Source organism: Hypanus sabinus, chromosome 21 (genome assembly GCF_030144855.1).
Source record: "Hypanus sabinus isolate sHypSab1 chromosome 21, sHypSab1.hap1, whole genome shotgun sequence".
NCBI classification, from domain to species: Eukaryota; Metazoa; Chordata; class Chondrichthyes; order Myliobatiformes; family Dasyatidae; genus Hypanus; species Hypanus sabinus.
The window spans coordinates 35,550,039-35,577,453 of record NC_082726.1 but is presented as its reverse complement, the minus strand read 5'-3'; the positions used below and the strand labels follow the sequence as shown (position 1 = coordinate 35,577,453).

At 39.4% G+C, this 27,415-nt stretch overlaps 1 protein-coding gene across 4 annotated transcripts in view; it reads right to left on the bottom strand.

Annotated features, from left to right (window-relative positions):
* The window catches only part of bmpr1aa (bone morphogenetic protein receptor, type IAa), a 273,110-nt gene that overhangs the window by 11,777 nt on the left and 233,918 nt on the right, over window positions 1-27,415 (bottom strand). For all 4 annotated transcript variants that reach the window (XM_059946306.1, XM_059946309.1, XM_059946308.1 and 1 more), the window contains 4 exons: window positions 13,799-13,898; window positions 10,310-10,409; window positions 7,947-8,085; window positions 3,512-3,704 (listed from right to left, as the gene is read on the bottom strand). In XM_059946306.1, coding sequence (XP_059802289.1) covers window positions 3,512-3,704; window positions 7,947-8,085; window positions 10,310-10,409; window positions 13,799-13,898 — 532 coding nt within the window. The remainder of the gene's footprint in view (window positions 1-3,511; window positions 3,705-7,946; window positions 8,086-10,309; window positions 10,410-13,798; window positions 13,899-27,415) is intronic.

Sequence of the window (27,415 nt, the reverse complement as noted above, 5' to 3'; positions counted from 1 at the left end):
CAGCATTCTGCTGCTTCTGATGCAACATGGTGAACTTTTATTGAGTTCTGTGTGCTTGGCACAATGTCCGATCTGTGGTCACCCATCCACGTTAATCCATCTTCCAGCACTTTGGCCTGGGCAACTCAAGTGGTTGACTAGATATGCTCTAAATGCTCTCAGCAACTCTATTGCCATCAATCTCATTCTGCACTCTGCATTCCAGGTACCTGCCTGACTAAAAAAAATGTTCCCCTTAGTTTCCAAACATTATGCTAGAAAATTTGTGCTTCTGATCTGACGATAGTCAGACCTGGCACGGGTGTGGCCCTGCTTGCATGTCCTTTTTATGGAAAAAGATCTTTTTTTTTTTAAAGGCAAAAGTTACTGGAATCTGGAACAAAAAACGTAATGCTAGAGAAATAGGGAATAACGCGAGAAGCTGGGAGTGAGAGGTGGGGAAGGCAAAGGGCTGAAGAAGAAATAATCTAATACGAGAGGTAGCAGACAATGGAATAAAGACAGGAGATGGGGAACCAGAGGGCAGTTTGTGCAGCTGATGGGTAGGTCATAAGGTCAGGGGAGGGGCAGGTGAGGCAGCACTTCACATGTGAATGCAGTATCATTTATTGTATCTAGTATATTCTCCTTTACATTGGTGAGATCTGGAGCAGATTGGGGGGTCACTTTGAGCATCTTTGCTCCATCTACCACAAAGGCCATGATCTCCCAGTGGCTAGCCTTTTTAAATCCACTTCCCATACTTGTATGTTGAAGCCAAGTGAAAACTGGAGGAGCACCACCTCACTACCTCAGTTTAACGAAGGGTCACAGTTTAAGGATAAAGGGGAAGCCTTTTAGGACCGAGATGAGAAAAAACTTCTTCACACAGAGAGTGGTGAACCTGTGGAATTCTCTGCCACAGGAAACAGTTGAGGCCGGTTCATTGGCTATATTTGAGAGGAAGTTAGATATGGCCCTTGTGGCTAAAGGGATCGGGGGTATGGAGAGAAAGCAGGTACAGGGTTCTGAGTTGGATGATCAACCATGATCATACTGAATGGCGGTGCAGGCTTGAAGGGCTGAATGGCCTACTCTGCACCTATTTTCTATATTTCTATATTCTGTCTTGTTAGTCTCCAACCTGATAAGATGAACATCAATTCACCCATCACCTGCCAACATGCACTCTTCCTCTTCCTTTTACCCTAGCTTCTGCTTCCTTTCCAGTCCCAGTGAAGGATCTTAGCCTGAAATGTTGACTGTTCTTTTCCCACCAGAGGTGCTGCCTGACTTGTTCAGCTCCTCCAGCATTTTGTGTGTGTAGACTTGTTTGTTGCTGTCTCAGATTTATGACATTTTATATAGGAACAAGTTATACAACTAATAAATAAATCAAAAACTGATAAGTTACTACAATCCATATTCCACCACTGATATGAGGACAAGGTACACTCATTAAAAAGCCTGACTGCAATGCTAAATATATGATACACTGATATCACATGTTGAAATTGATTTGACTATTAATTTCAAATTTTTTTTCTGTCTTGCTTTCACCAATTTGTACATTATCCTGGTTTTCTTCCCCCTCAGTTTGTGTTGAACTCTTTATCCCAGTGGTTACCCCAGGTGTAAAGGAATTTCCAGGAGATTTTTGTTGGCCCTATTGTTGTCATCCACACACAACAAATAATGTAGTTTTGGAATAACAGAGCTCTAGGCAGAGCAGTTGGTACAATTTAACTGTAAGCTATGACTGCTGGGGTACCACACAAGTGAACCACACATACAAGGCCTATTTCTTCTAAGATGTCAGAAGTGCCTTGGAGAGCAGGTCTTTATTCCTAAAGCAATAACCTCAGATCTCCTAACTACTAAGTGTAAAGAGGCAACAGCAACGCAACATATTCTGTGAAGGGAGGAGTTTAGTACATAAACCAATTCCCATTTGTAACAGTGATTTTTTTTTGCCTGATACAGGTACAGAAGAAACTGAAGATAAATGCAACTTTATCCTTGATAACCATAGGTTCATGATTACAAAAAATATATCTTTCATCTGTAGCAAGAAAGAGACAAAATAAAGGAAGCAAATATATAAATAGTGAGGAGGACGACATAATGTGAAACAAAGTGCTTGATTGATGGAGGCTTGGCAGTGATGGTGGTGAATAAAAAAAAATCACATATTACAGCAAGTCCAGGGATCCATATTTATTTAAACTTTCATGACAAACTTCTGAAGTTTGTGGAATAGAATAGTAATGTGGTTTTGTTACTGGATTAATAAACCAGATTCCTGGATTTGTGACTGAAGACATGTTCAAATACTGCAGCTGCAGGATTTAGATCTGGTTAAATAAATCAGGTACAAAAAATTAGTATCAAATACAGTGACCATGAAAGTTCTGGATCATTATAATCTATCCAGTTCACTCATTGGGGAGAAAAATCTACTGCTTTTATTTGGTCTCTGTGCCTGCAGATCTGCAGCAACATTGTTAATTCTTAACTGCCTTCTGAAATTGTCCAGTAAATCATACATTTACACCAAATCACTAGTACACCCAGTGAATGAAAATCAAATAAACTGTAGATATTGTAAATCTGAATTCACAGAAATTGCTGGGAACACGCAGTAGTGCAGGCAGGAATTTGTGAAGGAGAAGTTGTTAATTCAGGTTTGGACCGCTTGTCTGAACTATTTACTACACAGTGCAGCAGTCAGGTTTTGGTTCAACATTGCTACCTCATAGACAATTCGCACAGGGCAATAAATGCTGGCCATGCCGATGAGACCCATATCCAACAAATGAGTAAGTGCTCCCTCAAGAATGCAACATCTTCAAAGATCCCCATCATCAATCCAGGCTATGCCATCTTCTCAAAGCTACCACTGGTAGGAGGTACAGAAACCTGACGTCCTACAGCTTCACACTCAAGTCAACTACTACTCTTCTATATTCAGTTCTTGAACCACAGAACAACCTGAATCACTATAATTTAGCAACACTATGCCCATTTTGATCACTTTGCACTAAAATGGACTTTCATTTTAATTTGCAAACACAAGGAAATCTGCAGATGCTGGAAATTCAAGCAACACACACAAAATGCTGGTGGAACGCAGCAGGCCAGGCAGCATCTATAGGGAGAAGCACTGTTGACTCGACGTTTCGGAGTCCTGACGAAGGGTTTCGGCCTGAAACGTTGACAGTGCTTCTCCCTATAGATGCTGCCTGGCCTGCTGTGTTCCACCAGCATTTTGTGTGTGTTGCTTGTTTTAATTTGTTCTTTTGTTTTTTCTTGCAAAAAGTGTACTTTGTTTAACTTAACATTTTCTTCTAAGTGCTGTCTATCTGTTGCAGCTGCAAGTTAGCTTTTTATTATACCTGTGCATTGTGTGCATTTAACAATAAATTGGACTCTGACAACTTGAAATGTTAGCATGAGAATCCCACCTGTTTTTCTGTTTTCGACTCTTATCCTACATAAAGAATATATAAATCAGATTGCCGGACCAGCTCACCCAAAATACTTTCATGTCGCATTAGAACAGTCTGGTAAATCTCAGTCTCACGAAACCAGCTGGCTTCTTCTGCAGAAGGGAACACCTTTACTGCCACCTTTTCACCACGCCATCTCCCCATCCATACCTCACCATAGCGGCCTTTACCCACTAGTCGAACCATTTGAATCTGCTTTGCAATTGTACGTTGCACCTGTAGGGGAAGGAGAGTAAAAATACAGTTTATCTGGCATAAAACTAACAAAAAAAAACTCGAAATACAAATAAAAGCAATGATTTTTCAATTCTCTTAAAACACTAGAGAAAGAAAAACAACAACAGTGTCAGCTCTGAAGCAAAGATCTACAGCATTTGCACATAATCTTACAATGAACTGCAACTGAAGGGTTGAGATGTGAAATGTACAAATGCAAAATTCTTTAAGAGATCTTGTGGTATTGAAAATAAAATTTAAAAATTACTTTTGTCCAAGTAAATATTAGATTTTGGGGTTAAAATTTTCAACTGATTGCTACTTCTTTCAGAAACTAAAAAAAACATTTGATACTTTGAATTGACAATAGGTGCAGGAAGAGGTCATTCGGCTCTTCGAGCCAGCACCGCCATTCACTGTGATCATGGCTGATCATCCACAATCAGTACTCCGTTCCTGCCTTCTCCCCATATCCCTCGACTCCGCTCATCTTTAAGAGCTCCATCTAACTGACAACAGAAATTGACTTCAGATTTCCTTGGTTACAGCACAAAATTCCTGATTCCTGTTGGAATTAAGGAATTAGGATGTAGGTGTAAGGGAAGGGAAAATTACAAAACCAAAGTAGAGTTTTTACAAATACTCTGGCAAAATCATACACTAGAAAGAGTATAGATGCAAAATACTACAGGATTTCTTAACAGAGTGAGTACTACAATAAATGGAGGAGACCTTCCCACAATGAATAGATCATTCAGTCAGCTGTTACATACCAAAAGTAGTTATTTGGACAGATATAGTCAGGTGCAATAAATGCAGGTAACAATAAGATTTTTTTAAAATACTGGTTTACATACATCTAAACCTAGATTATCTAAATTAGATCATCTAATGCTTAGATTTTATATTCTCTAACAATATATATGTCAGGTTGCTGTTTATTGATCTCAGTACTGCGTTCAACCCCATCATCCCCCAAGCCTTAATCAGTAAACTTCAAAACCTGGGCCTCAAACTCCCTCTGCAATTGGATGCTTGACCTCTACCTGATCAGGAGACCACAGCCAGTGTAAATCGGATACAACATCTCCTTATTGAGAATCAACACCAACGCACTTGCTTTGCTTGCTGCTCTACTCTGTCTATACCCCTAACTGTATGGCTAGGTACAGTGCAAACACCATCTATAAACTCACTGATGACAACTGTTGTCAGCAGAATCTTACAAAGTAATGAGAAGGATTGAGAGAGATTAGCTGGTTGAGAGGTGTCACAACAGCAGCCTCAATGTCAGTAAGACCAAGGAAATGATTGTGGACTTCAGGAAGGGGAAGTTGAAGGACCAGCAAAAAGGGTAAGCAGTTTCAAGTTTCTGGATGTCAACTCTGAAAATTGTCTGCAAACTCAGCAAGCTCCATCATGGGCACTTGCCTCCCCACCATTGAGGATATCTTCCAAAGGTGATGACTCAAAATAATGGCATCAATTAATAAGGACCCCCATCACCCAGGATGCCCTCTTCTCAGTATTACCATCAGAGAGGAGGTACAGGATCCTTAAGACATACCAATGTTTTAGGAATAACCATCAGATTTCTGAAGACAATGAACTCATGAAAACTATCTCACTATTGTTGATCTCTTTTTACACTACTTACTTTTTAAAAATATATACGTCGATTTCTAATTTGTAACCTATTTTATATATTGCACTGTACTGGTGCTACAGAACAGCTTTCACAACATGTCAATGATAATAAACCTGATTTTAATTCTGCTTACTGCCAATTCAGTTTACATAACTTAACATTATGTAGTGGTTCCATATTAGTAGTTCAAGTGACACTCATGATGAGCTATATATTATGTTACTAATGTATAAACCTTGCTACAAAAGGCAAGTTGTGTCTAACATCACAATTGAATAAATTTATATTTGTTTATTCACAAACAAAAGCAAAATAATTTGTTTCCATTTCTGCACACTTGTAAAACCCGCATTTCTAAAGCAATGCCAACCAAGAATACGATTCTACGTGAGTAGCTGCAGCTTTTGAATGACAAAGTGAAACAAGATTTATAATAGAATCTTTAAGTGCACTCTCTTTGTAGAGAGAGCCTTTTATTTTTCTTCACAAGTTCGGAATTTCCAACACTTTTAAAAAAAAACACAGAACTCTGAGGGGTGGAGCGAAGTCAAGATGGCGCTAAATGGAGACTCCTTTACTTGCATCTTCGGAAACAGGTCTATTTCTATCTTTGATATCTTTTTATTTTCTTTTCAAGGTTCCTTTGAAGACCTTGACCTGAAGTTACACTATGACTTCATTTCTTTGCAGGAATGGAACCTGTTCTCAGGGCTTCACGACTGACCGGCTGCTTTTTGCTATCTCAAGGACTCAGCCTGGAAGGCGAGTGTGCCTTCGAGGTTCCAGATTTTTCTGGTTCTGGAGACATGCTGATTCTAGGCCGGTTTCTCTGACTGAGAGTCACAGAGAACATGGAACATCGGGAGCAGTAAGTTAGCTGCCAGAGGTGGTACATTCAGAGAGCCGCGCCTTTCTGGGGCTGACTTTCTGGGTACTGAGCTCGGAAAAAGCGATGCAACAGACTTTTAACATCATACATCAGCGAGTTGTTTGTTATATCTCCCCTCTTGCTGTGAAAACCGAAACACCTCTTTTTCCCTTATTAGGGAGAGAGAGTGCCTGTGTTATGTCAAATTACCAGGTGAACAAGTACTTTTTGGGGTACTGAAAGTCTGTGTTTATTTATGCTTGCTGCATACTCGAGTGCTCAGTGAAGGGTGCTGATGCTCTTTTGCTGGTGGAGATGGGAGGGGCATTACCTTGCTGTTGCTTGTCTGAGAGAGGGGGGAGCTGGACCGGGGTGGGGGGGGGGGGGGAGGCTTTGGGGTTCTAACGTTTAACTGTCATTGATTCTTTGGAGCACTCCTCTGTTTTTGTGGATGTTTGCGAAGAAAAAGAATTTCAGGATGTATATTCTATACATTTCTCTGACATTACACGTACTTACTGAAACCTATTGAAAACAGAAGAGAAATATTACCTAATTTAACTTGCAGTGCCAAAACTTCAAATACTTTTAGGGAGTAGTCAGAAGTATAGTGGTCTGTACAATTTTGTTTTGTCATGTTATGCTCTAGACATGACCATAATTACTTTGTTGTGTATGTTTAAGGCAAAGACTGTTTGTCTCTCAATCCTTTAATGGGTGCATTTAACACATTGGCATCAGAATAATGTAGGAAACTTTAATATTTCAATAAGTTTCCATCGTATTTTAACAACAAGTTGCAGCATTTTAATGACATATCCACGTGCTTTAATAGTTGAAGCACCTTGCACAATGGAATCGTGACAATATACTTGCAGCTTAAGTTTGGAAATACAGATTATTATTTTATTAGTATTACTGGTGCAATTCTAGGAATAATAGACATAGGGGATAAGTTGTTTGATGTTCTTCTTAAAAAATATCTTAAAGCTCATATTTTATTGTTTTGAGATGAAATGTCAAAAAGATGAATGTTCATACTGGGGATACCATCTCCCCTGCACTTTCTAAGCTCACTGTCTTCTTCAGCATTTTGTAGTTGGTGACCCACTTGGTATTCGATGCAAAAACCTGAATTTTACTTGAAGTCATTTCAAATTATGTTACAAACTTGATTATCAAAACAAATGCCACACTGTCCTGAGAGACATGAAGCCTGATATAGAAAACACAAATTCACACCTTTCCTTCTGATGGAAATTCTGAAACATAAGAGGCAATCACAGTGCTGACTTTAGTCATAAAAATGTGAAGAAATTTGAGCATCTTTGCTTTGAAAGGAGACAAGAGAGAGGTGGTATAGGAGGTATAGAATTGTCAAGGTAAAGAAAGAAACTCAAATTTCACGCCAAGTGCTGAAATAGGTAGCAAACATAGGCAAATTTCATTATTATTGCACAGAGAGTGCAGAATTGCAGGGTATGAGAGAGCGCTGGGGTGGAAGGGGAGGTGGGACAGTGATTACAAAGAATCTTTCAAAAAAATCTACACAATTACATGTTGGGATTTCCTCAGCTTTCCTCATTTTGTATCAAGTACAGTCAATGATTATAAAATTGTATGGAGAAAGACTACTTGAACAAGTTACAAATCCCCTGAGAGATCCATCTCAGCTTGTAATTGCCTTAAATAGTACAACCTGAAATAGTGTAATTAGTGCTCATACCAGTAGAGGGAGTCCAGATCCACTTCCAGAACTCTGTGACTGGTCAATTAAGTCTTTCAGTGACTCGCCCGGTGGAATAAAGGCCATGTCCTGCTCAAGATCCCTGTTGTAACGCCGTCTACCTGCTTGCCCTTTGTACCTGAAAAAAAAATGGTATTAAGCATTTTTTTGCTACTCATCTGCTAGCTTGTTATCCATTTATTTATTTCTTTTTGCATTTGCACAGCTTGCACATTGTTTGTACATCCTGTTGGAAGTTGTCTTTCCTTGATTCTGTTGTGTTTCTTGTATTTACTGTGAATGGCTGCAAGAAAATATATCTCACATTTGTATGTGGTAACATGTATGTGCTTTGGTAATAAATTTAGTTTGAACTTTGAGTGCTTAATGCAAAAACAGGAAAGACAAACACTGCAAGACAATGAAATCACCTTAGGGTGAAACTGGAACTACAAAAACTCTCTTCCTTCACCACCTTTCTGGGTCCCAAACAGTCATTCCAGCTGAAGCAACACTTCATTTGCCAGCCTGCTGAGGTCAAAACTGTGTCTGGTAATCCCGATGCAGCTTTCTCCACATCATTGAGACCTAAAGTAGAACGCAGCAGCACATTGTGGAGCACATTGTTCTGTCTGCTGCAGAAGGCCAGCTCTCCAGGTGGCTACCCATTTCAATTTGACTTTCTATTCTTAGTCTGTCATGTCTGTCCATAGCCTCATCTAATGCTATGATGAGACTCACTCAGGTTGGAGAAGCAACACTCACATTTGGTCTGATGAACAGTGATTTCTAAGTTAATTTCTCTCCACTTACTTCCCTCTTTTAATTTTATTTATTTGGAGATACAGCACAGAGCAGGCCCTTTCAGTCCAATGAGCTGCACTGCCCAGCAACCCACATATTTAACCCTAGTCTAATCACAGGACAATTTACAATGACCAATGAACCTATTAACTGGTACATCTTTGGACTGCAAGAGAACACCAGAGCACCCAGAGAAAACCCACATGGTCATGGAGACAAACTCCTTATTGATGCAGCTAGAAATGAACTCCAAACTCCAATGCCCTGAGCTGTAATAGCATTGTACTGACTGTTAGGCTCACATGGCACCCTATGATCCTTCTGGTTTTCCATTTCCCATGATAAAATGTCCTCTCCCATTAGATTCCTCCTTCGTCAGCCCTTTGCTTCTTCTACCTATCACCTCCCGGCTTCTCACATCTCCCCTTCTTCACCCACCCAACTTCCCCCTTACTTGGTTTTATGTATCACCTGACAGCTTGTACTCTTTCCACTTCCCCACCTTCTTATGCTGGCTTCTGCCACTTGCCCCTTTAAAATGTCAACAGCTTTTCCTCCTCCGTGGATGCTGCCTGACTTAGTGAGCTCCTCCAGAATTTTTGTGTGTGGCTCAAGATTTCCAGCACCTGCAGAATTTGTTTTAAGTTTATAATCACAACAGGGTGACACTTTCAAAAGAAACTTTCTGACTACCATTCAGAGCTAGTTTGTCACAATTTCAGTGCTGATCAGACACTACAGAATCTTTAATTAGGAGACCTGGAATCACCAAGTATTCAGTTATTTGTAGTTTCATCTGCACATCGAAACATAGCAAATTACATCATTTGAATCAACAACCACCACAATCTGAAGATGTGCCACATCCAAGCAAGTGTTGCATGCTTTCAGAGCCAGCATAGCCTTACTATTCTAACATGTAGGTCTTTGGAATGTAGGTGTAAACTGAAGCACCCAGAATAAACCAATACAGTCATGAGGAGAACATACAAACTCATCACAGATGGTGGTGGAATTGAAGCCAAATCAATGGCACTATAAAGTGTTATGCTAACCTCTATGCTATCTTGCCACCTTAAATTTCAGTTATGCTGCATACTGATGCTGGTGGTTGGGCTCTCAGCATTTGAAGCTTCAAGACTAGTTGAGGAACATGCCACTTTGAGCTCCAAGTGATGATTCAATTACCTCAAGTAATTGACCCATGTGTAGCATTAGGAAATAAAAATTCCTAATGACATAAGAAATGTCCAGCTCAAAGTAGGATCTTAAGTTTAATTGTCAATCTTAATATTGTATCATACTAGAAATGCATATTCTAACCAGCTGCTTTATTTAATTGGCATTATCTATGAACTGGTTCTATAAAATACCTACTGTCTAGAACTTAGGATATATGAACACTTTGCAATACAGAAGTATAAAACAAATAAAATCTAAAAATCAGATTTTGCATTTAACACAATAGCTACGTTGAAGACAATTAAGCAACTTAAACAATAAATAAAGCCTATGATTTACTTTTCTATATGAAACAAATATGAAAGGTAAGCTTTTACCTGAAATAGAAGGCCGTTGTGATTACAATCAACACAACGATGCAGACAATCAGAGAGATTAACAGGCCTAACCGATGGATATCACCTTCAAATAGTCCATCTGTTTTTAAGGCAGAGTTAAAATATTTTAAAAAATTTAAAAAAATCAAATGCAATTTAGCACATTGCCACTGTAAAGATGACCAATACTACTTTAGTGTATAATGTCCATCAAAACTATAAAAGATTTACCCAAGCTATTCTGACATCACAAACCACCTTCCAATGTTGAAGACAGTGTTTAGCACAAAAAATCCATATCACTTGAGAAAACCAAATCTATTTGCACTGATAGAAGGCTAGTCCTCTACATCATTTTGATAAGGAACATGATAAGAAATTAAAATGTTAATTATTGCAATTAATGACCGACAAGATATCCACATACTACTTTTGAGAAAATATATTTTTTCTAATTTAGGAATGATCCCTACTCAGAATGGAATTTAGTTGTTTTTACAAAGACAATTCAAGTAATCTTCATGCTGGCTTTGTGCATTATAAATTCTTGGACTCATATTTATAAGGGTAATTGCTAATGTAATCCTCTGTTGTTATAACTGCACCCAGGCAATGGAGCAGTTACATGTCAGTATTGAGACTGTTACCTCTTTAGCTTGGTTGATCCAACCAATTCTAAGTTCTTGCATCACGAACTACTGCTAAATTTTGTTAATTGACCACTAATGATATAAAACTAAATTATCTCAAAATGGCATATGGCTTAAAAGTAAGGTTAAATTATACCCACACATTTTGGTGCAAGTTATCCCTTATTCTAACTTTGGTTCAACTGAAGGTCCTCATTAGGGGACAGTACATAGAATCAGTAACTTTAAATACCTTGGCATTAACATATCAGAGGATCTCTTTGGTCCAGCACCTAAGTACCATCACACAAGCAACATAGTACCTTCTTAGAAGTTTGCATAAATTTAGCATGTCACCTAAAACTTTGACAAACTATTATACATGCACAAAGGAGTGTATCCTAACTGGTTGCATGATGACAGTATGGAAACATCAGTGCCCAGGAATGGGGAAGTCTACAGAAAGTTGTGGATATAGCCCAGCCCATCACAGGGCATAGCCCTCTGATCCATTGAGCAATTCTACAAGGATCTCTGTCACAAGAAAGTGGCATCCATCAAAGACCTGGCCATCTAAACTGTACTTTCTTTTTACTACTACCATTGGGCAAGAGGTACAGATGTCTAACACCACACCATGATGTTCAGGAGGTTATTACCCTATATCACTAGGCTCCTATACTGGCATAGATAACTTCACTCACCGCAACTCTGAACTGCTTCCATAACCTACAGGCTCACTTTCCAGGACTCTACAACTCAAGCTCTGTATTATGTATCTATTGATTTACTTATTTTATTTGTCCCATTTGTCACTTTTGGTTGCTTGTCAATCTTTATGAATTTGAATTGAATTGAATGATCTTTATGGTCTTTAATGAAACTCTGTTTAGTTTCCTCTCAGGCAATTAAATAAAAAGGTAGATAAAAACAAGACAGTAATAAAAAAAAAACCCAGTATTAAATAGATAAGTTGCAACAGCACCAGAATATCACAGTAATGCACAAAGTGCCGTTAGTGCAAGTATTCGAGTGCTTGTGTGTGCATGTGTGTGCTCACAGTTTCAGTCATTGTTCTGTGGGAGTGGTGTGATGGAGGCCACAGCTCTGGGTAGAAGCTGTTCCTCAGTCTATTTGTTCTGGCTTTTAGCGTCCTGAACCTTTTGCTGGATGGCAGCAGGTCAAACAGGGAGTGGGCGGGGTGTGTGGTGTCTCTGGTTATGTTAATTGCTTTCCTCCTGAGTCTGCTTGAACAGATGGTGTCCAGTCCTGGGAGCTCCATCCTGACAATTCGCTGGGCCGCCTTCACCATGCAATGCAGGACTTGTTGCTCAGTGGCTGTGCAGCTGGCATACCACACTGTGGCGCTGTTGGTCAGGATGGTTTCAATTGTGCTTCTGTAGAAGTTGAGCAACAGCTTTTGTGGGAGTTTGGCCTGTTTCAGCTTCCTGAGGAAGAAGAGTCTTTGTTGTGCCTTTTTTTTTTACAAGCAGCGAGGTGTTGGTCGTCCATGTCAGCTGTTTTGACAACACAACTCCAAGGAACTTTAGGTTTTCCACACTTTCCACTACCTCTCCATGCATATGGAGGGGGGAGGTGTACTCTGTCCTTTGATCTCCTGAAGTCAATGATCATCTCTTTTGTTTTAAAAGTGTAAGGGACCAGGTCGTTGATCTTGGTTGACCAAGATCAGTCCAACAACTGTGGTATTGTCTGCAAATTTAATTATGGAGTTGGAGGTGTAGATGGGGGTGCAGTCATGTGTGAAGAGTGTGTAGAGCAGAGGGCTCAGCACACAGCCCTGCGGGGTGCCTATTTTTAAGATGAGGGTGGTGGAAGTGTGCTTACCAATTCTGACTTGCTGTGGTCAGTCTGTGAGAAAGCCCATGACTCACGAGCACAGGGAGGAACCAAGGCCAAGAGTGTACAGTTTGCTGACCAGTTCATGGGGGATGACTGTGTCAAATGCAGAACTGAAGTCCACAAATAACATCCTCACATAGGTGTTCATTTCCTCTAAGTGAGTCAGAGCAATATGGAGGGCTGTTGTGATTGCATCCTCTGTGGAATGGTTTGCCTGGTAGGCAAACTGGTGTTTGTCCAGATCAGGTGGGATTATAGCCTTAATGTGTGAGAACACAAGTCTCTCAAAGTACTTCATGGCTATGGGTGTCAGTGCTACAGGGCGATAGTCATGTATAGTTATTCATAAATTCTATTGTATTTATTTTTTTGCAAATGGCTGCAAGAAAATGAATCTCACGGTAGTATATGGTGACACATATATACTTTGGATAACTAATTAGTATATGCCTTATTTAAAATAATTGAGAATATGGAGAAATGTTATGTTGTCACTCATCTATTGCAGATTGCATCACCCATTCAAAAAATGCAGAGATTATATGTTAGCAGTTCAATACTACTAAACCTAATGCAATAGTAATGAGGGGAATTGATGGGGTACACGTTTAACAAATTATTTCAGCTGAATGGAAACTATGGCAATGCTAATATAAATCAAAGTCATATGCTCACTTTGAAAGATATAAGCGCTCAAGTGCAGATAAAGTAATGCTTCCAGATAATTAATAGGTGGGAAAATTGATAATGTCAGCAAAGCTGAGTAATAAAATTAACAGACAGCATCAGAAAAATTTCAGCATCTGCAGCCTCTCATGTCTCCAACAGAAATTATTTATCATTTCAACTCAGTTAACAGTAAAAGCTTTCAATGTGAAATTGAAACTTTTAACACTTCCAGTTAAAATACCATTATTTAGTTAAGAATATCAAGTCTTTCCAAAGAAATAGAAAAAATTAAGACATCTAAAAATCACAAGCATTTCCTACAGTTTACCTGTATTAGTAATCGGCACAAGTGTTGGACGTAAATCCTTGTTACAAAAATCAGTCTTGCAGCATTCAATTGTTCTCCGTTTCCTTACTTTTGTTGAATCCTGCAGAAGGGAGAATATAAAATTAATGATTCTGCATTTGAAAGCTTAAGTACCGACTATTAAAATACCTTGGCCAGTAACTGAGATGTGCATACATGGCATGTTTAAAACTAGGATTTAAATTAATGGCTTAAAGACAATGGAGTCAGGACTGATTAACCAGGTAAGAAAATCTATCATTCAAGTGTGCAATTTTTTCCCCCTATTTCAGCAATTATTTTGTGTCTGTGTGCATAGCATTTTTCAATGCAATATTGGTTGTGTTCTCCATCACACAGGTTAAGGCAGTAGGCATTATAAGTTTTTGTTCAAGTCAAACCACCTGACATGGAAATAGATCACCATTCTTGCATTAAACTACTAGAAGATCTGTTCCAACTGCAGTGTCCATACTGATTTTGTTATCTTTGTCTATTTTCTCACAGGAAATCAAAATTGGGCAATGAGTTATTGATTATACAATTAACATAAATAACATATATTCGTTAACTTCAAACAATGTTAATTTCTTACCCTGAATCCTCATTTTTCTCAGTAATACCCTCCTGAAATCCTGCCTCCTTAATGCAGTAACAATATCAAAGTAAAATCTGTGGCATTACAGTAACAATATGGATCTTGCATGCTCTGGTTACATGAATATTAATATAAAATATGAATATCCACATGATGGCCGGGCAACAAATGAAGAGAACCACTGAAACCTGCTGTTCCAGCCACATACTCCCAACTCCACTGGCTTTAAACAACCACACGAGACAAATGTGTAAAGGACAAAAACTGGCTAGAGACAAGGTATCCTGCCACATAACACTGTCAAGCTGGATGGGGCCAAAAAAGATCCAATCATTAAGAAACTTCATTCTCGTGCCTCTAATCTATTTTGTAGGTGATCCCACTGTTACAGTCACTCATATTATGGAATCTGCCCTTACAGAATTCATAAATCACTACTCAAAACTTTGAGGTAGGGATTAAAAGTGTTCCTCACAGGTTTTATTGGGGGGGGGGAAGAAAAGTAAATAAAACAAAAATTTTATTTTTTCAATTTGCATTTCTTGACACATGCTCGGGTACCAAAGCTTTGTATTTTTGATTCTGAATTTTAGGAACTCAGATCCCGTTATAATACAGGAGACACATTTTGGAAGGTAGGCTAGGATGTAAAAACAATCTTTCCTGTTACATTAAGGATGAGGTTTTGGGGTACTTAGAAGCAAATATCCTCTGGATGATGGGATTGTTGGCTTTGTTGCCAAGTTTGTGGATGAGTCAAGATAAGTGGAGGGGCAAGTAGTGTTGAGGAAGCAGGGAGTCTGCAGAAGAACTTGGATAGGTTTGGAGAATGCACAAAGCAGTGGCAGATGGAATAGTTTAGGGCACGTATGATCATACATTTTTGGGTTGGAAGAATAAAAGCACAGATCATTTTCTAAATGTGCAGAGAATTCAGAAGTGCTAAGAGAATTAGAAATCATAATGTAGGACTCCTAGAGATTAACTTGAATTTTGAGGGGGCCAGAATATAAAAGCAAGGATGTCACGTATTAAGGTACTAACACATTGGCCAGACCCTGTTTAGAGTACTGTAAATAGTTAAAGATGGATGTGCTGCGTTGGATAGGGTCCAGAGGAGATTATGAGAATGATCCCAGGGATAAAAGGGTTAATGTATAAGGAGCATTTGATGGCCCTGTACTCACTGTTGTCTTGAAGGATTGGGGGGAGGGGGAGGGTTGAAATTTCAATGTAATCTCTCAATTGAAAGGCGTGGATAGATAATAGTGAGAGAGTCTCAGACCAAAAGCACAGTCTCTGAATAAAAGTCGACAAGTACAGATGAGGAGAAATTTCATATGACAGAGCAGGCTCAATGTGCCCCATTCTCTTATACTTATTATTTAGTTACAGCTCAAAATAGACCCTGCTGGCCCTTTGAGCCATGCCACCCAGCAACCCCAACTTAATCTTAGTCTAATCATAGTACAATTTACAAAGACCAATTAACCTATGTGTTTGGACTGTGGGAGGAAACTGGAGCACCAGAGGAAACCCACGTGGTCATGGGGAGGCAGTGCTTTTCAATGATTCTGTTGTTTCTTGGGTTTATTGTGTATGTCTGCAAGAAAATAAATCTCATGATTGTAAATGGTGACATATATGTATTTTGATAATAAATTTAATTTGAACTTCAAAGACGTTTGTAAATAACTATCATTACTTAATTTCTTAGCCACTGACATTAGAACCTTTCTCACATTGCCAGCTTGAAGATGGCATGGGTGAAAGCAAAAAAAGGAATGGTGAGAGAGAGAGAAAAGATGAATAGAGGTAGATGAGAAAAGAGAACAAGCAAAGTGCAATTGGGAAAGCAAGCAAGAGATTACAGAATCAGATTTAATATCACCAGCATGTAAAAGTAAAATTAGTGCGAAAAAACAGTAGTGAAATAGTGCTGTGGGATCAACATCCGTTCAGAAATCTGATGGCAGAGGGGAGTAAACTGTTCCTGAAGCAATAATATGTCTTCAGGCTCCTGAACCTCTTCCTCATTAGAAGATGACATGTCCTGGGTCATGGGGGTCTTTAAATGATGGATGCAACCTTTTAGGGCATCACTCCTTGATGTCCTGGATGCTAAGGAGGCTAGTGTCCATGATGAAGCTGACTGAGTTCATAACTTTCTGCTGTTTATATTGATCCTGTGAAGTGGACACCCCCCGGCCCCCCCCCCCCCACCGCCAGTGCCCTTTACCAAACTGTGATGCAGTCAGTTAGAATACTCTTTCCACACTACATCTATAGAAACTTGAGAGCATCTTTGGTGACATACCAAATCTCCTCAAAATCCTAATGAAATATAGCCAGTGTTGTGCCTTCTTTGTAACTACATTGACATGTTGAGCCCAGGATAGATCCTCAGAGATGTTGATGCCAGGAACTAGAAATTGCTCACTCTTTCCACTTCTGATCTTTATGAGAACTGGTGCATGTTCCCTTGCTTTACTCTTTCTGAAGTCCACATTCAATCCCTTGGTCTTACAGACATTGAGTGCAAGGTTGTTGCTGTGACACTCAACTAGCTGATATATCTTCCTCTTGCCAGTCTTCTCATCACCATCTGAAACTCTGCCAACAGCTGTGTAATCAGCAAATTTAAAGATAGCATTTGAGCAGTGCCTAGCCACACAGCTGTGGGTGTAGAGAGAATAGAGCAGTAGGTAAAGCACACATCCTGGAGGTGCACCAATGTTGATTATCAGCAAGGCAGCACTGTCATTTCTGATCTGCACAGACTATGGTTTTCTGGTGAGGAAGTCAAAGATCCAGTTGGAGAGGGAGGTACCGAGGCCTAGGTTTTGGAATTCTTTGATTAGACTTGTAGGAATGACTGTATTCAGTGCTAAGCTATAGTCAATAAACAGCTGCCTGACATATTAGTATTGTCTAGGTGATCCAAGACCGCATGAAGAGCCAATGAGATCACATCAGTTTGTAGACCTATAGTGGCGATAGGCAAATTGCAGTGGGGCCAGGTCCCTGCTGAGTCAGGAGTTGGTTCTAGCTATAACCGACCTCTCAAAGCACTTAATTGCCATAGATGCAAGACCTACTGGACGTTAGTTATTAAGGCAGCTCACCCTGCTCTTCTGGGTCACTGGTATGATTATTGCCCTTTTGAAGCAGGTGGGAACTTCTAAGTGTAGCAATGAGTGATTGAAAATATCTTTGAACATGCCTGCCAGCTGTTCTTGAACAGCCAAGAAAGAAATGCAGTAAAGGCCCAATTTCTCCCAGGAAAGCAAAGTCCAAAACAGACTCCAGGACCTATCTCATTTAATTGCAAGCAAGTTTATTTGTATAATACTTTCAAACACAAGGCAGTTCAAACTGCCTTACATAGACCAAGACATAAAATTCAAATATAAAATTTCAGACAATATACAAGAGAATAAAAACACACAAAAATAGATATGATAAATGAAAGTTACAGTGCAGAATATTCTACTGAAAAAGCTACAGTGATAAGTTTCAAGCCTCATTTTAAAAGAGCTTAAAGTTGGGGCAGAAATCAGATCCGTTGGAAGGTTATTCCAGCTATGTGGAGCATAGTAACTAAAAGCTGCCTCACCACCCTGGGGATGATAAGATGACCTGCTGTAGACGACCTAAGAGCTCTGAAAAGTTTATAATACAGCAAGAGATCAGAAATGTATTTTGGCCCAAGACCATTCTGTGCTTTATAAATCAGTAGTAATACTTTAAAGTCAATCAGCTGATGGACAGGAAGCCAGTGTAGTGATCTGAGAACTGGAATGATACTTCGTCGGTCATAGTGAGGACTTCAGTAGCAGTGCTCTGAATGAGCTGCAGCTGTCTGAGGGATTTTTTAGACACCTGTGAAAATGCCATCATTGTAGTCAAGCCTACTAAAAGTAAATGTTTGGATGAGTTTTTAGATCTTGCTGAGACATATACCCTTAAACTCTCACAGGGTTTCCAACTTGGTTTGTGGCAATTGCTCTAGTCTAGTGGTCACCAACCTTTTTAAACCCAAGATCCCCTACCTTGGCCTTAGTAAAAGGCAAGATTGACCCCAGATCAATTAGTTACACGCATGCACACTGGAGCAGAAAAGACCGGAAGTAAAACCCCGCAACCCGGAAGTAGAAATAATGTATAAACACCAAGGGTTCCCACCCTTTTTTTGCACCGCAGAGCAGTTTAATATTAACAATATTCTTGTGGACCTGCTGATGGGGGGGGGGGGGGGTTAAACACGATGGGAATACAGCGATACTCGAAGCAGGTTCCTTATGTCCCGTCTATTCCGCAATTTAGTTTTCACAACTCCCGGTACTTATTAGACAGGGAGCCCGCCTGCCCGCCCCCCCCCACTGTAGAATCTATCGGCCGACAAAGTTTGTTTCAGTTGATCGCAGCAACGCAGCTGCTCTGATACTTACGAAACTCTGAGCCTGAATTAGGTTGTCTGCGAATATTTAGGCACCGGGTTCCCTACGAACATTCAGTGTGGTAAACAGGTTTAGAGGCAGCGCTCCAGACCAGTAGCGACAGCACTTACTGCTGGCCACCCGAGGCCAACCAGTGATCCCTGGCGCAAGGGTATCACTGCATTTAGGCGACTGATGACCTCACATGCCCGTGAGAGGGAATGAGGAAAGGTGCAGCTGACTGGTTGGGGACCACTGAAGTACACTGTAGTACGGGGGAGCTACACGCATGCGCACAAAGAACGGAACTAAAACCTCGCAACCCGGAAACAATCTCTCAACAGTATTTGTGTATTTATTTTTCTTTCTTTCTTTTTTTTTTTCGGGATCTACTGGATAAGTCCCAAAGATTGACTAGTCGATTGCGATCGACAGGTTGGTGACCACTACTCTAGTCTTTAGAATGGTGGAATTATATTCCTCGATCACACTAGAATTGTCTCTGTCAATTATACTGAGATCAAATGGAGAGCTAGAAATAGTTCTGAAGCAGACGAGGGTTTGTGCTCCAGGGACATATCCCCATTTTTTCAGCATTTTCTGTTGCTGTCTCCCTTACCACACCTCTCTGAGGCTGACATTCTTCATTTCATTTTAGCAAGTCTCATTAAACAAATAAAGTTCAAACACCTTACCATGTTATTTGCTTTCCATACTACGATTTTAATGCTTGGCGGTACATAACGTGAGTTTTATTTCCAAACAGAGCAAGGAAATCCAACTGAAATTATGTTCAAACAAGTTTTAAAATTATTTTTAATAGTAAAAAATGGGGTGAAGTAAGGATAATCAAGGAACAATAAGCATTTCTGAATAGTTTTCAGCAGAGCTTAGTTTTCAGGTAATGATGAGGCTTCTGTGGCAGTTGAGATGAAGTTGGGGCAGAACTACATTATACTATGGAGTGAAATTAAGCCATCCTAGTTCTGGCATTGATGTCCTCACTAAGCTCCTCATTGGATACCAAGACCATAAACTACTTAATGTGATTTCTGATGATGTTGAGGAAAAGAATGTTGTTGGTGGCTAGGAGCAAAATTTATAGTAGGATTCAAAGACCCTACTGTGCTATTCAGTTCAAGGCAGTTTACATTCATATAATGCTGGACATCAGACTCGGACAAATTCTCAGGCAATTTTTGTGATTTTAGTATTTAGAAAAGTTTAAAATATTTAAGAAATAAAACACCATCCAGAAAAGGCACTTATGTTTTTAGATGTTCTGACCTACATGCCCTTCTTGAACATCAAGTTCAAGACAGTTTAGTGCAAAGGGCCAGGTCTACTAAGATTGCCCACAGAATTAGAATGAAAAATTGAAAAAGTGTTCCATTCCTTAATGATCACATTTTCTCTTAATGAGAAAGGGTTAGGGTTCGGGTTAGGGTTAAAAGGAATAAAAGGAATAATCCAACCCCACTGATTCACAAATATTGAGCAGCAATATCAGATTTGCTGTAAGGATATATATTATATAAAGACCCATAACTTTGAGAGAAGATCTGCAAACTTAAACACAAGAAATTATGCAGATGCTGGTAATCAAAAGCAACACACACAAAATGCTGGGGGATCTCAGCAGGTTAGGCAGTGTTCATGGAAATGAACACAGTTGATGTTTCAGACCAAGACCCTTCTTCAGGGCTGGAAAGGAAGGGGGAAGATGCTAGAATAAAAAAAGTGAGGGGAGAGGCAGGTATAGCGAGAAGTGATAGTTAAGCAAATTCAGATCTAAATTAATGTGGTTGACACTTATTTGCCCTTTTAAAAAATCCAAGCAGGGCAACTAGTCATCCAAGGCTAGATGTTTGACTATAATGCAGCTGTGATGAATGAAAATGTACAATTGTCTTGGTTTGTTCAGAACGATGGTAGAGAACACTCTCCAAAAAAAAAGCAACAAGTGATGCTATTGTAAACCCACATGAGGCAGATGATAAGAGAATCTAAGTATTCTTAATATTACTTGCTGGAAAGGCAAAATAAAAAAAAAATCATCAGAATTAAGGAGATACCACACAAATTCAATGCAAAGACAATCTACTATTCAAATATACAGATACAAATAAAATTTGTTTTATTTAGACCTAACACAAAATCAAATTTAACCTGGAAGGAATAGCATCAGCTGAAGCAGTGGCATAAAGAATTTGGCATTTATATTATGACAAGGAATTGTGATTATGTAAGAAAATGTAACAATCAATTTCCAACCCTTCAAATAGTAAATGAAATGAACAATTAGAATGTTTTTTGATGTTGGCTGAGAGACAAGTCGTCATTTAAGGGAACTAGAGAATCAGAAACAGTTTTAATACCACTGGCATAAGGTGCGAAATCTGTTGTTTTGTGACAGCAGTACATAGCAATATAATAATAATTATAAATTACAGTAAGCATACATTCAAAAATAAATTAAATAAGTAGTGCAGAAAGAGAGGGAAAAATACTTCAGCAGTGTTCTTAGGTTCATTGTCCATTCATAAATTTGGTGGCAGAGGGGAAGAAGCTCTTTCTGAAATGTTGAGTGCATGTCTTCAGGCTCTTTTACCTCATTCCTTAATAGCAGCAATGAGAAGGGGGCATGTCCTGCGTGATAGAAAGCCTTAATGATGGACGCCACCTTTATGAGGCATTGCCTTTTGAAGGTGTCTTGAATGTTGAGGAGGCTAGTGCTCATGATGAAGGTGGCTAAGTTTACATCTTTTTGCAGTTATTTCTGATCCTGTGCAGTGGCCCTTCCATACCGGGAAGTGATGCAGCCAGTTAGAATGTTCTCCATAGTACTTCTGTAGAATTTGCAACATACCAATTCTCCTCAAACTCCTAATGAAATATACCTGCTATTATGCCTTTTTTTGTAATTGCAACAATACATTGGGCCCAGGATAGATCCTCAGAGATTTTGACACCCAGGTACTTGAAAATGCTCACCTTTCCACTTCTGATCTCTTGATAAGGAGGGGCGTGTGTTCCCTTGACTTCCCCTTCCTGAAGTCCACAATCAATTCCTTGGTCTTATTGACATTGAGTGCAAGGTTGTTGTTGTGGCACCACTCAACCAGCTGATCTATTTCACTCCTGTATGCCACCTTGTTGCTATCTCAAATTCTTCCAACAATAGTTGTGTCATCAGCAAATTTATAAGATGGTGTTTGAGCTATGCCAATCAACACAATTGTGGGTGTAGTGAGAGTAGAGCAGTGGACTAAGAATGCATCCTTGAGGTGTGTCGGTATTGTCAGCAAGGAGTCACAGACATCAAGCACAGAAACATTCCCTGCAGTCCAATGAATCTGCACTGCCAATCAAACATTCATTTATACTAATCTAAAACTAATTCCTATTTTTTCCTTTCCACGTTATTATTAACTCTCCAGATTGCATTACTTGCAAACACACTAGGGGCAATATACAGAGGTAGATGAACCAACCGTAAGACACAGGAGCAGAATTAGGCTATTTGGCTCATTAAGATTGCTCCGCCATTTGTTCATGGCTGATTTACTTTTCCCTCCTAATTCCATTCTTCAGAACCTATCAACCTCCACTTTAAATATACCCAATACCTTGGCCTAAATCTGTGGCAATGAATTCCACTAATTCACCAAACTCTGCCTAAAGAAATCCCTCATCATGTTTGTTCAAGTTTATTGTCATCTCACAACATGCAATCAAATGAAACAACATTCTCCACACCGCAGTGTACCCAGTCAACATTTATAATGTATTTTTGGTTTATGTGATATATAAGTTAATAAAATATAATACAAAATGCATGTAGTAAAGCACAGCATAGGTAAACAGCAAACAGATTGCTGCCCTAGTGACGAGACCTTGGTGGTGGCAGGGTATTCATTAATCTCACAGACTGAGGGAAGAAATTGTTACCATCTGGTAGTCCTAGTCCTGATGCTTCTGTACCTCCTTCCTGATGGTGGTGGGTCAAAGAGAATGTGGGATGGGTGGTAGAGATCCTCAACAATGCTTTGGGGCCTTTGCCTGCAACTCTCCTGGTAAATGACATGAAGGAGCAGGGGAAACCATGATGATACTCTTTTGTTTTTAATATCCTCTGTAGGGTCTTGCAGCCTGACACTTTGTAGCTTCCATACCACACAATAATGCAGCAGGATATTCTTCATAGTACTCCTGTAGAGAGTTGTTAGAATGGGGACAGGGAGCCTTGTATGCTTCAATCTCCTCATAAAATGTAGGCGCTTGCTGTGCCTTCTTGACTAGTGAGGTGGTGTTATGAATACAGGTTAGATAATCGATTATGTGCACACCAAGGAACTTTGTACTCTTCACACTTCCACGGCAGTGCCACTGATGTGCAGTGGACAGTGGTCCTCCTGTGCCTCCCTGTAATCCACAATCACCTCTTTTCTCTTGTCAACATTGAGAGTCAGGTTGTTATTCTTGCAACTTTTGATAAGCCTCTCTATTTACTCCCTGTATGTCGACTCACCATTGTTGCTGATGAGGCCAACCAATGTAGTATCATCAGAGAACTGAGCACATAACCCTGGGGCACACCAGTGCTCAGCATGACGGAAGTCTCTTTGCTCTAAAGGGGTGTCCTTCTATTCTGAGGCTGTACCTTCTAGTTCTAGACTCTACCACTTTTGGAAATAGCCTCTCCATGTCTTTTAATATTTAGTAGGGTTCAATGAGAACCACCCTCATTCTTCTAAACACCACCAAGAAAAGGCTCAGAGCCAACAAACACCTCATATGCTAACCCTCTTATTCCTAAGACCATTCTTGTAAACCTCATCTGGACAGTCTCCAATGCCAGCCTTTCCTTTTTTTGATACAGAGCCCAAAACTGCTCACAATACTCCAAAAGTGGTCCATGAACACCTTATAAAACCTCAGCATTACTTCCTTGCTTTTATATTCTAGTCTTCTTGAAATGAAGGCACTTGTCTCTTATTTCTGATGCAATCTTCAAGTAAACCTACACCAGGATTCTCAAGTCCATTTGCACCTTCAATTTCTGAATTCACTCCATTTAGAAAATAGTAACTGTATTCCATCTGCCACTTCTTTGACCATTCTCCTAATGTGTACAAGTCCTTCTGAAGGGTTTCCTGCTTCCTCAGAACTGCCTACCCCTCCAGCTGTCTTTGTGTCATCTGTAAACATGGGCACAAAGTAATCAATTCTGTCACCCAGGTCATTAACATATAGCATGAAAAACAGTAGATCCAACATTGACCCCTGCTATTAATCATCAGCAGCATTCCAGAAAAGACCAACTTTATTTCCACACACTGCCTTCTGCCAGTCAGCCAATCTTCTCCATATGTTAGTTTATTCCTAAGATACCATGGGCTCTTGTATTGTTTAGCAACACAATGTACATCAACTTTATCAAAAACCTTCTAAAAATCTAAGTAAACAACATCCACTGCCTCTCCTTTGTCTATCCTGCCCACTATTTCCTCAAAGAATTCCAATAGATTTGTCAGGCAAGATTTTCCCTTTCAGGAAACCATGCTGACTTCAGTATCATGTGGCTCCAAGTACCCTGAAGCCTCATCCTTAATAATGGACTAACATCCTGCCAAGTTAACTAGCCTATAATTTCCTATCTTTAACCTCCCTTTCTCCTTAAAGGGTGGAGTGACATTAAGTGATTTTCCAGACCTCTGGAAACATTCCAGAATCTAGTGATTTTTAAAAGTTCACTATCAATACCTCCACAATCACTTCAGCTACTTCTTTCAGAACATTCTGGTGGAATTCATCTAGTCCAGGTGACTTATCTACCATCAGACCTTAACTTTCCCTTAAGTACCATCTCCTCAATAATAGCAACTACACTCCCTTCTGCCCTCTCTCTCCAATTTCTGATAAGCTGCTGATGTCTTCCTCAGTGAAGACTGATGCAATACTCTTACTCAGTTCGTCTGCTATTACTTTGTGTTGTCCTTAAGGCATGTATTTAGCTTTATTACATTTTCGCTTTAAATAATTCATTACTAACTATTTTCTAGTTAAAGGCTGATAACTACATTGCAGTTGTTGAAGGTAAATTAATTATCTGTGATGTTTTGCAGCATGTGATGACGTCACACCCGGTTTCACCGCGTCTTGTGCGTAAGTTCCAGTTTTGGAGGATTGGGAAGGTGGGGGCTTGCGTGTGCAGGATCAACATGAGAAAAACTCCATTTCTACCCACTAAGAAACATCATAGAAGCAACGCAGTAAGTTCATATGACAGTCGATATGTTGAAGTAAAAACATTAATGCTGGTTCTGTTAAAAGAAATGACAGCTGATGAGGTTTATTTTCTTGTGCTATTGAAAGCATTGTTGGAAAGTTTGTGTTGGGGTCTATCTAAAGCTGTTGATGGCGTAGGCAGACTCTGATTGTATGCTGTACTTTAATGAGACTTTAATGTAATATAGTTTGTTGTAGTTTTACTTTTACAAGTATTTATGATGCAAATGTGATGCCAAGGAGGAAACAGATACTGTATATATTTTGTATTATTTTATTAACACTTTTCACCATACGTTAATGTGGAAGAGTGAACAGTAAACTGTTAATCTTACTGTGATCCTGTTTTCATTGACTCCGGTTTAACTTAGTGTTTAGTCAGAGTTTCAACACACTGCATGAGAACACTACATTATTACCTCTCCACCCCAGTGGCCCAATGTCTATTTTTGCCTCTATTTTACTCTTTATATATCTGAAAATACTTTTAGTATCCTCTTATGTTATTGGCTATATTCATGTTTCTTTTCATTTCTTCTTATTTCTTATTTAGTTGCCTTCTGTTGATTTTTAAAAGCTTCTCAATCCTCTGGCTTCTCACTAATTTTTGCTGTATTACATGCCCTCTCCTGCTTTTATTCAGTCTTTGACTTGTCAGCCACAGTTCCCCTTCCCTTCAGAATACTTTTTTGTGATGAACCAATCTTGTGTCTTCTGAATTACTCCTAGAAACTCCAGCTATTGCTGCTCGACCATAATCCCAGCTTGTGACACCTTCCAATCAACTTTATCCATCTCCTCTCATTAAAGGTAAGATTAATGATTACCTATTATCTGTTACATGTACATTGAAACATAGTGAAATGCACAGTTTGTGTCAATGACTAGCACAGTATGCTTGGCCAACCAGTCAGGGAGTATGGAGTTATGTGAATATAGCAGATATTACCTCAATCAAAAAACCAGGCCTCAGTTCTTATTGTAAATGTAAATACATTGGTGTTAGAAAGTTTGTGAACCCTGCAGAATTTACTCTATGTCTGCATAAATATGACCTAAAATGTGATCAGATCCTCACCCGAGTCTTAAAACTAGATAAAGAGTTTAAGTATCAAAATAAATAACAAAAACTTGTTCATTTATTTATTTATTGAGAAAAATTACCCAATATTACATGCATTCGCTGGAAAAAATATAGAAACTTTGCTTTCAGTAATGGTGTGACCCCTACCACCCTTGTGCAGCAATAACTTCAACCAAACCTTTCCAGTAACTGTTGGTCAGTCCTGCACATCAGCTTGGAGGAATTTTAGACCTTCCTCCTTACAATACTGCTTCTACTCTGGGATGTTATTAGACTTCCTTGCATGAACTGTTTGCTTCAGGTCCATTCACATTTCTATTGGATTAAGGTCAGGACTTTGACTTGGCCATTCTAAAACACAAATTTTCTTCTTTTTAAACCATTCTGTTGCTGATTTACTTTTGTCTTTTCGATCATTGTCTTGTAACATTATCCAACTTCTGTTAAGCTTCAGGTGACAGAGTGCTAACCCGACATACTCCTATAAAATGCCTTGATACAATTTTGAATTCATTGCTCCCTCAATGATTCAAAGCTGTCCAAGTCCAGAGGCAGCAATGCGGTCCCAAACCAAGATGCTTCTTCCTCCATGTTTCACAGTTGGGATGAGGTTTTAATGTTGGTGTGCAGTGCCCTTTTCTCTCTAAACACACCTATGTGCATTTCTGCCAAAGTTCAACTTTTGTCTCATCTGTCTACAGGACACTGCCCCAGAAGTGTTGCAGAACATCCAGGTGGTCTTCTGCAAACTTGAGATGTGAACCAATGTTTTTTTTAAATCAAGAGCTGTGGTTTCCTCCATGGTATAATTCCATGAACAGCACTCTTTCTTGTTCAGTGTTTTTCTTATTGTGGACACATGAACAGAGACTTTAGCAGGTTCTAGAGATTTCTGTAGGTCTTTTGTTGTTACCCTTGGTATCTTTTTCATCTCCTTCAGCATTGTACATTGAGCTCTTGGTGTGATCTTTGGAGGATGCCCACTCCTAGGGAGAGTAGCAACAGTACTGAGTTTTCCCCATTGGTAGACAATTTCCCTTACTGTGGACTGATGAGCACTCAGGTCTTTAGAAATGCTTTTGGAGCCTTTTCCAGCTTCATACATCTCTACAGTTCATCTTCTAAGGTCCTCTGAAAGTTGTTTTGAATGGGGCATGGTGCACACAAACCTATCTTTCTTGAGAAGA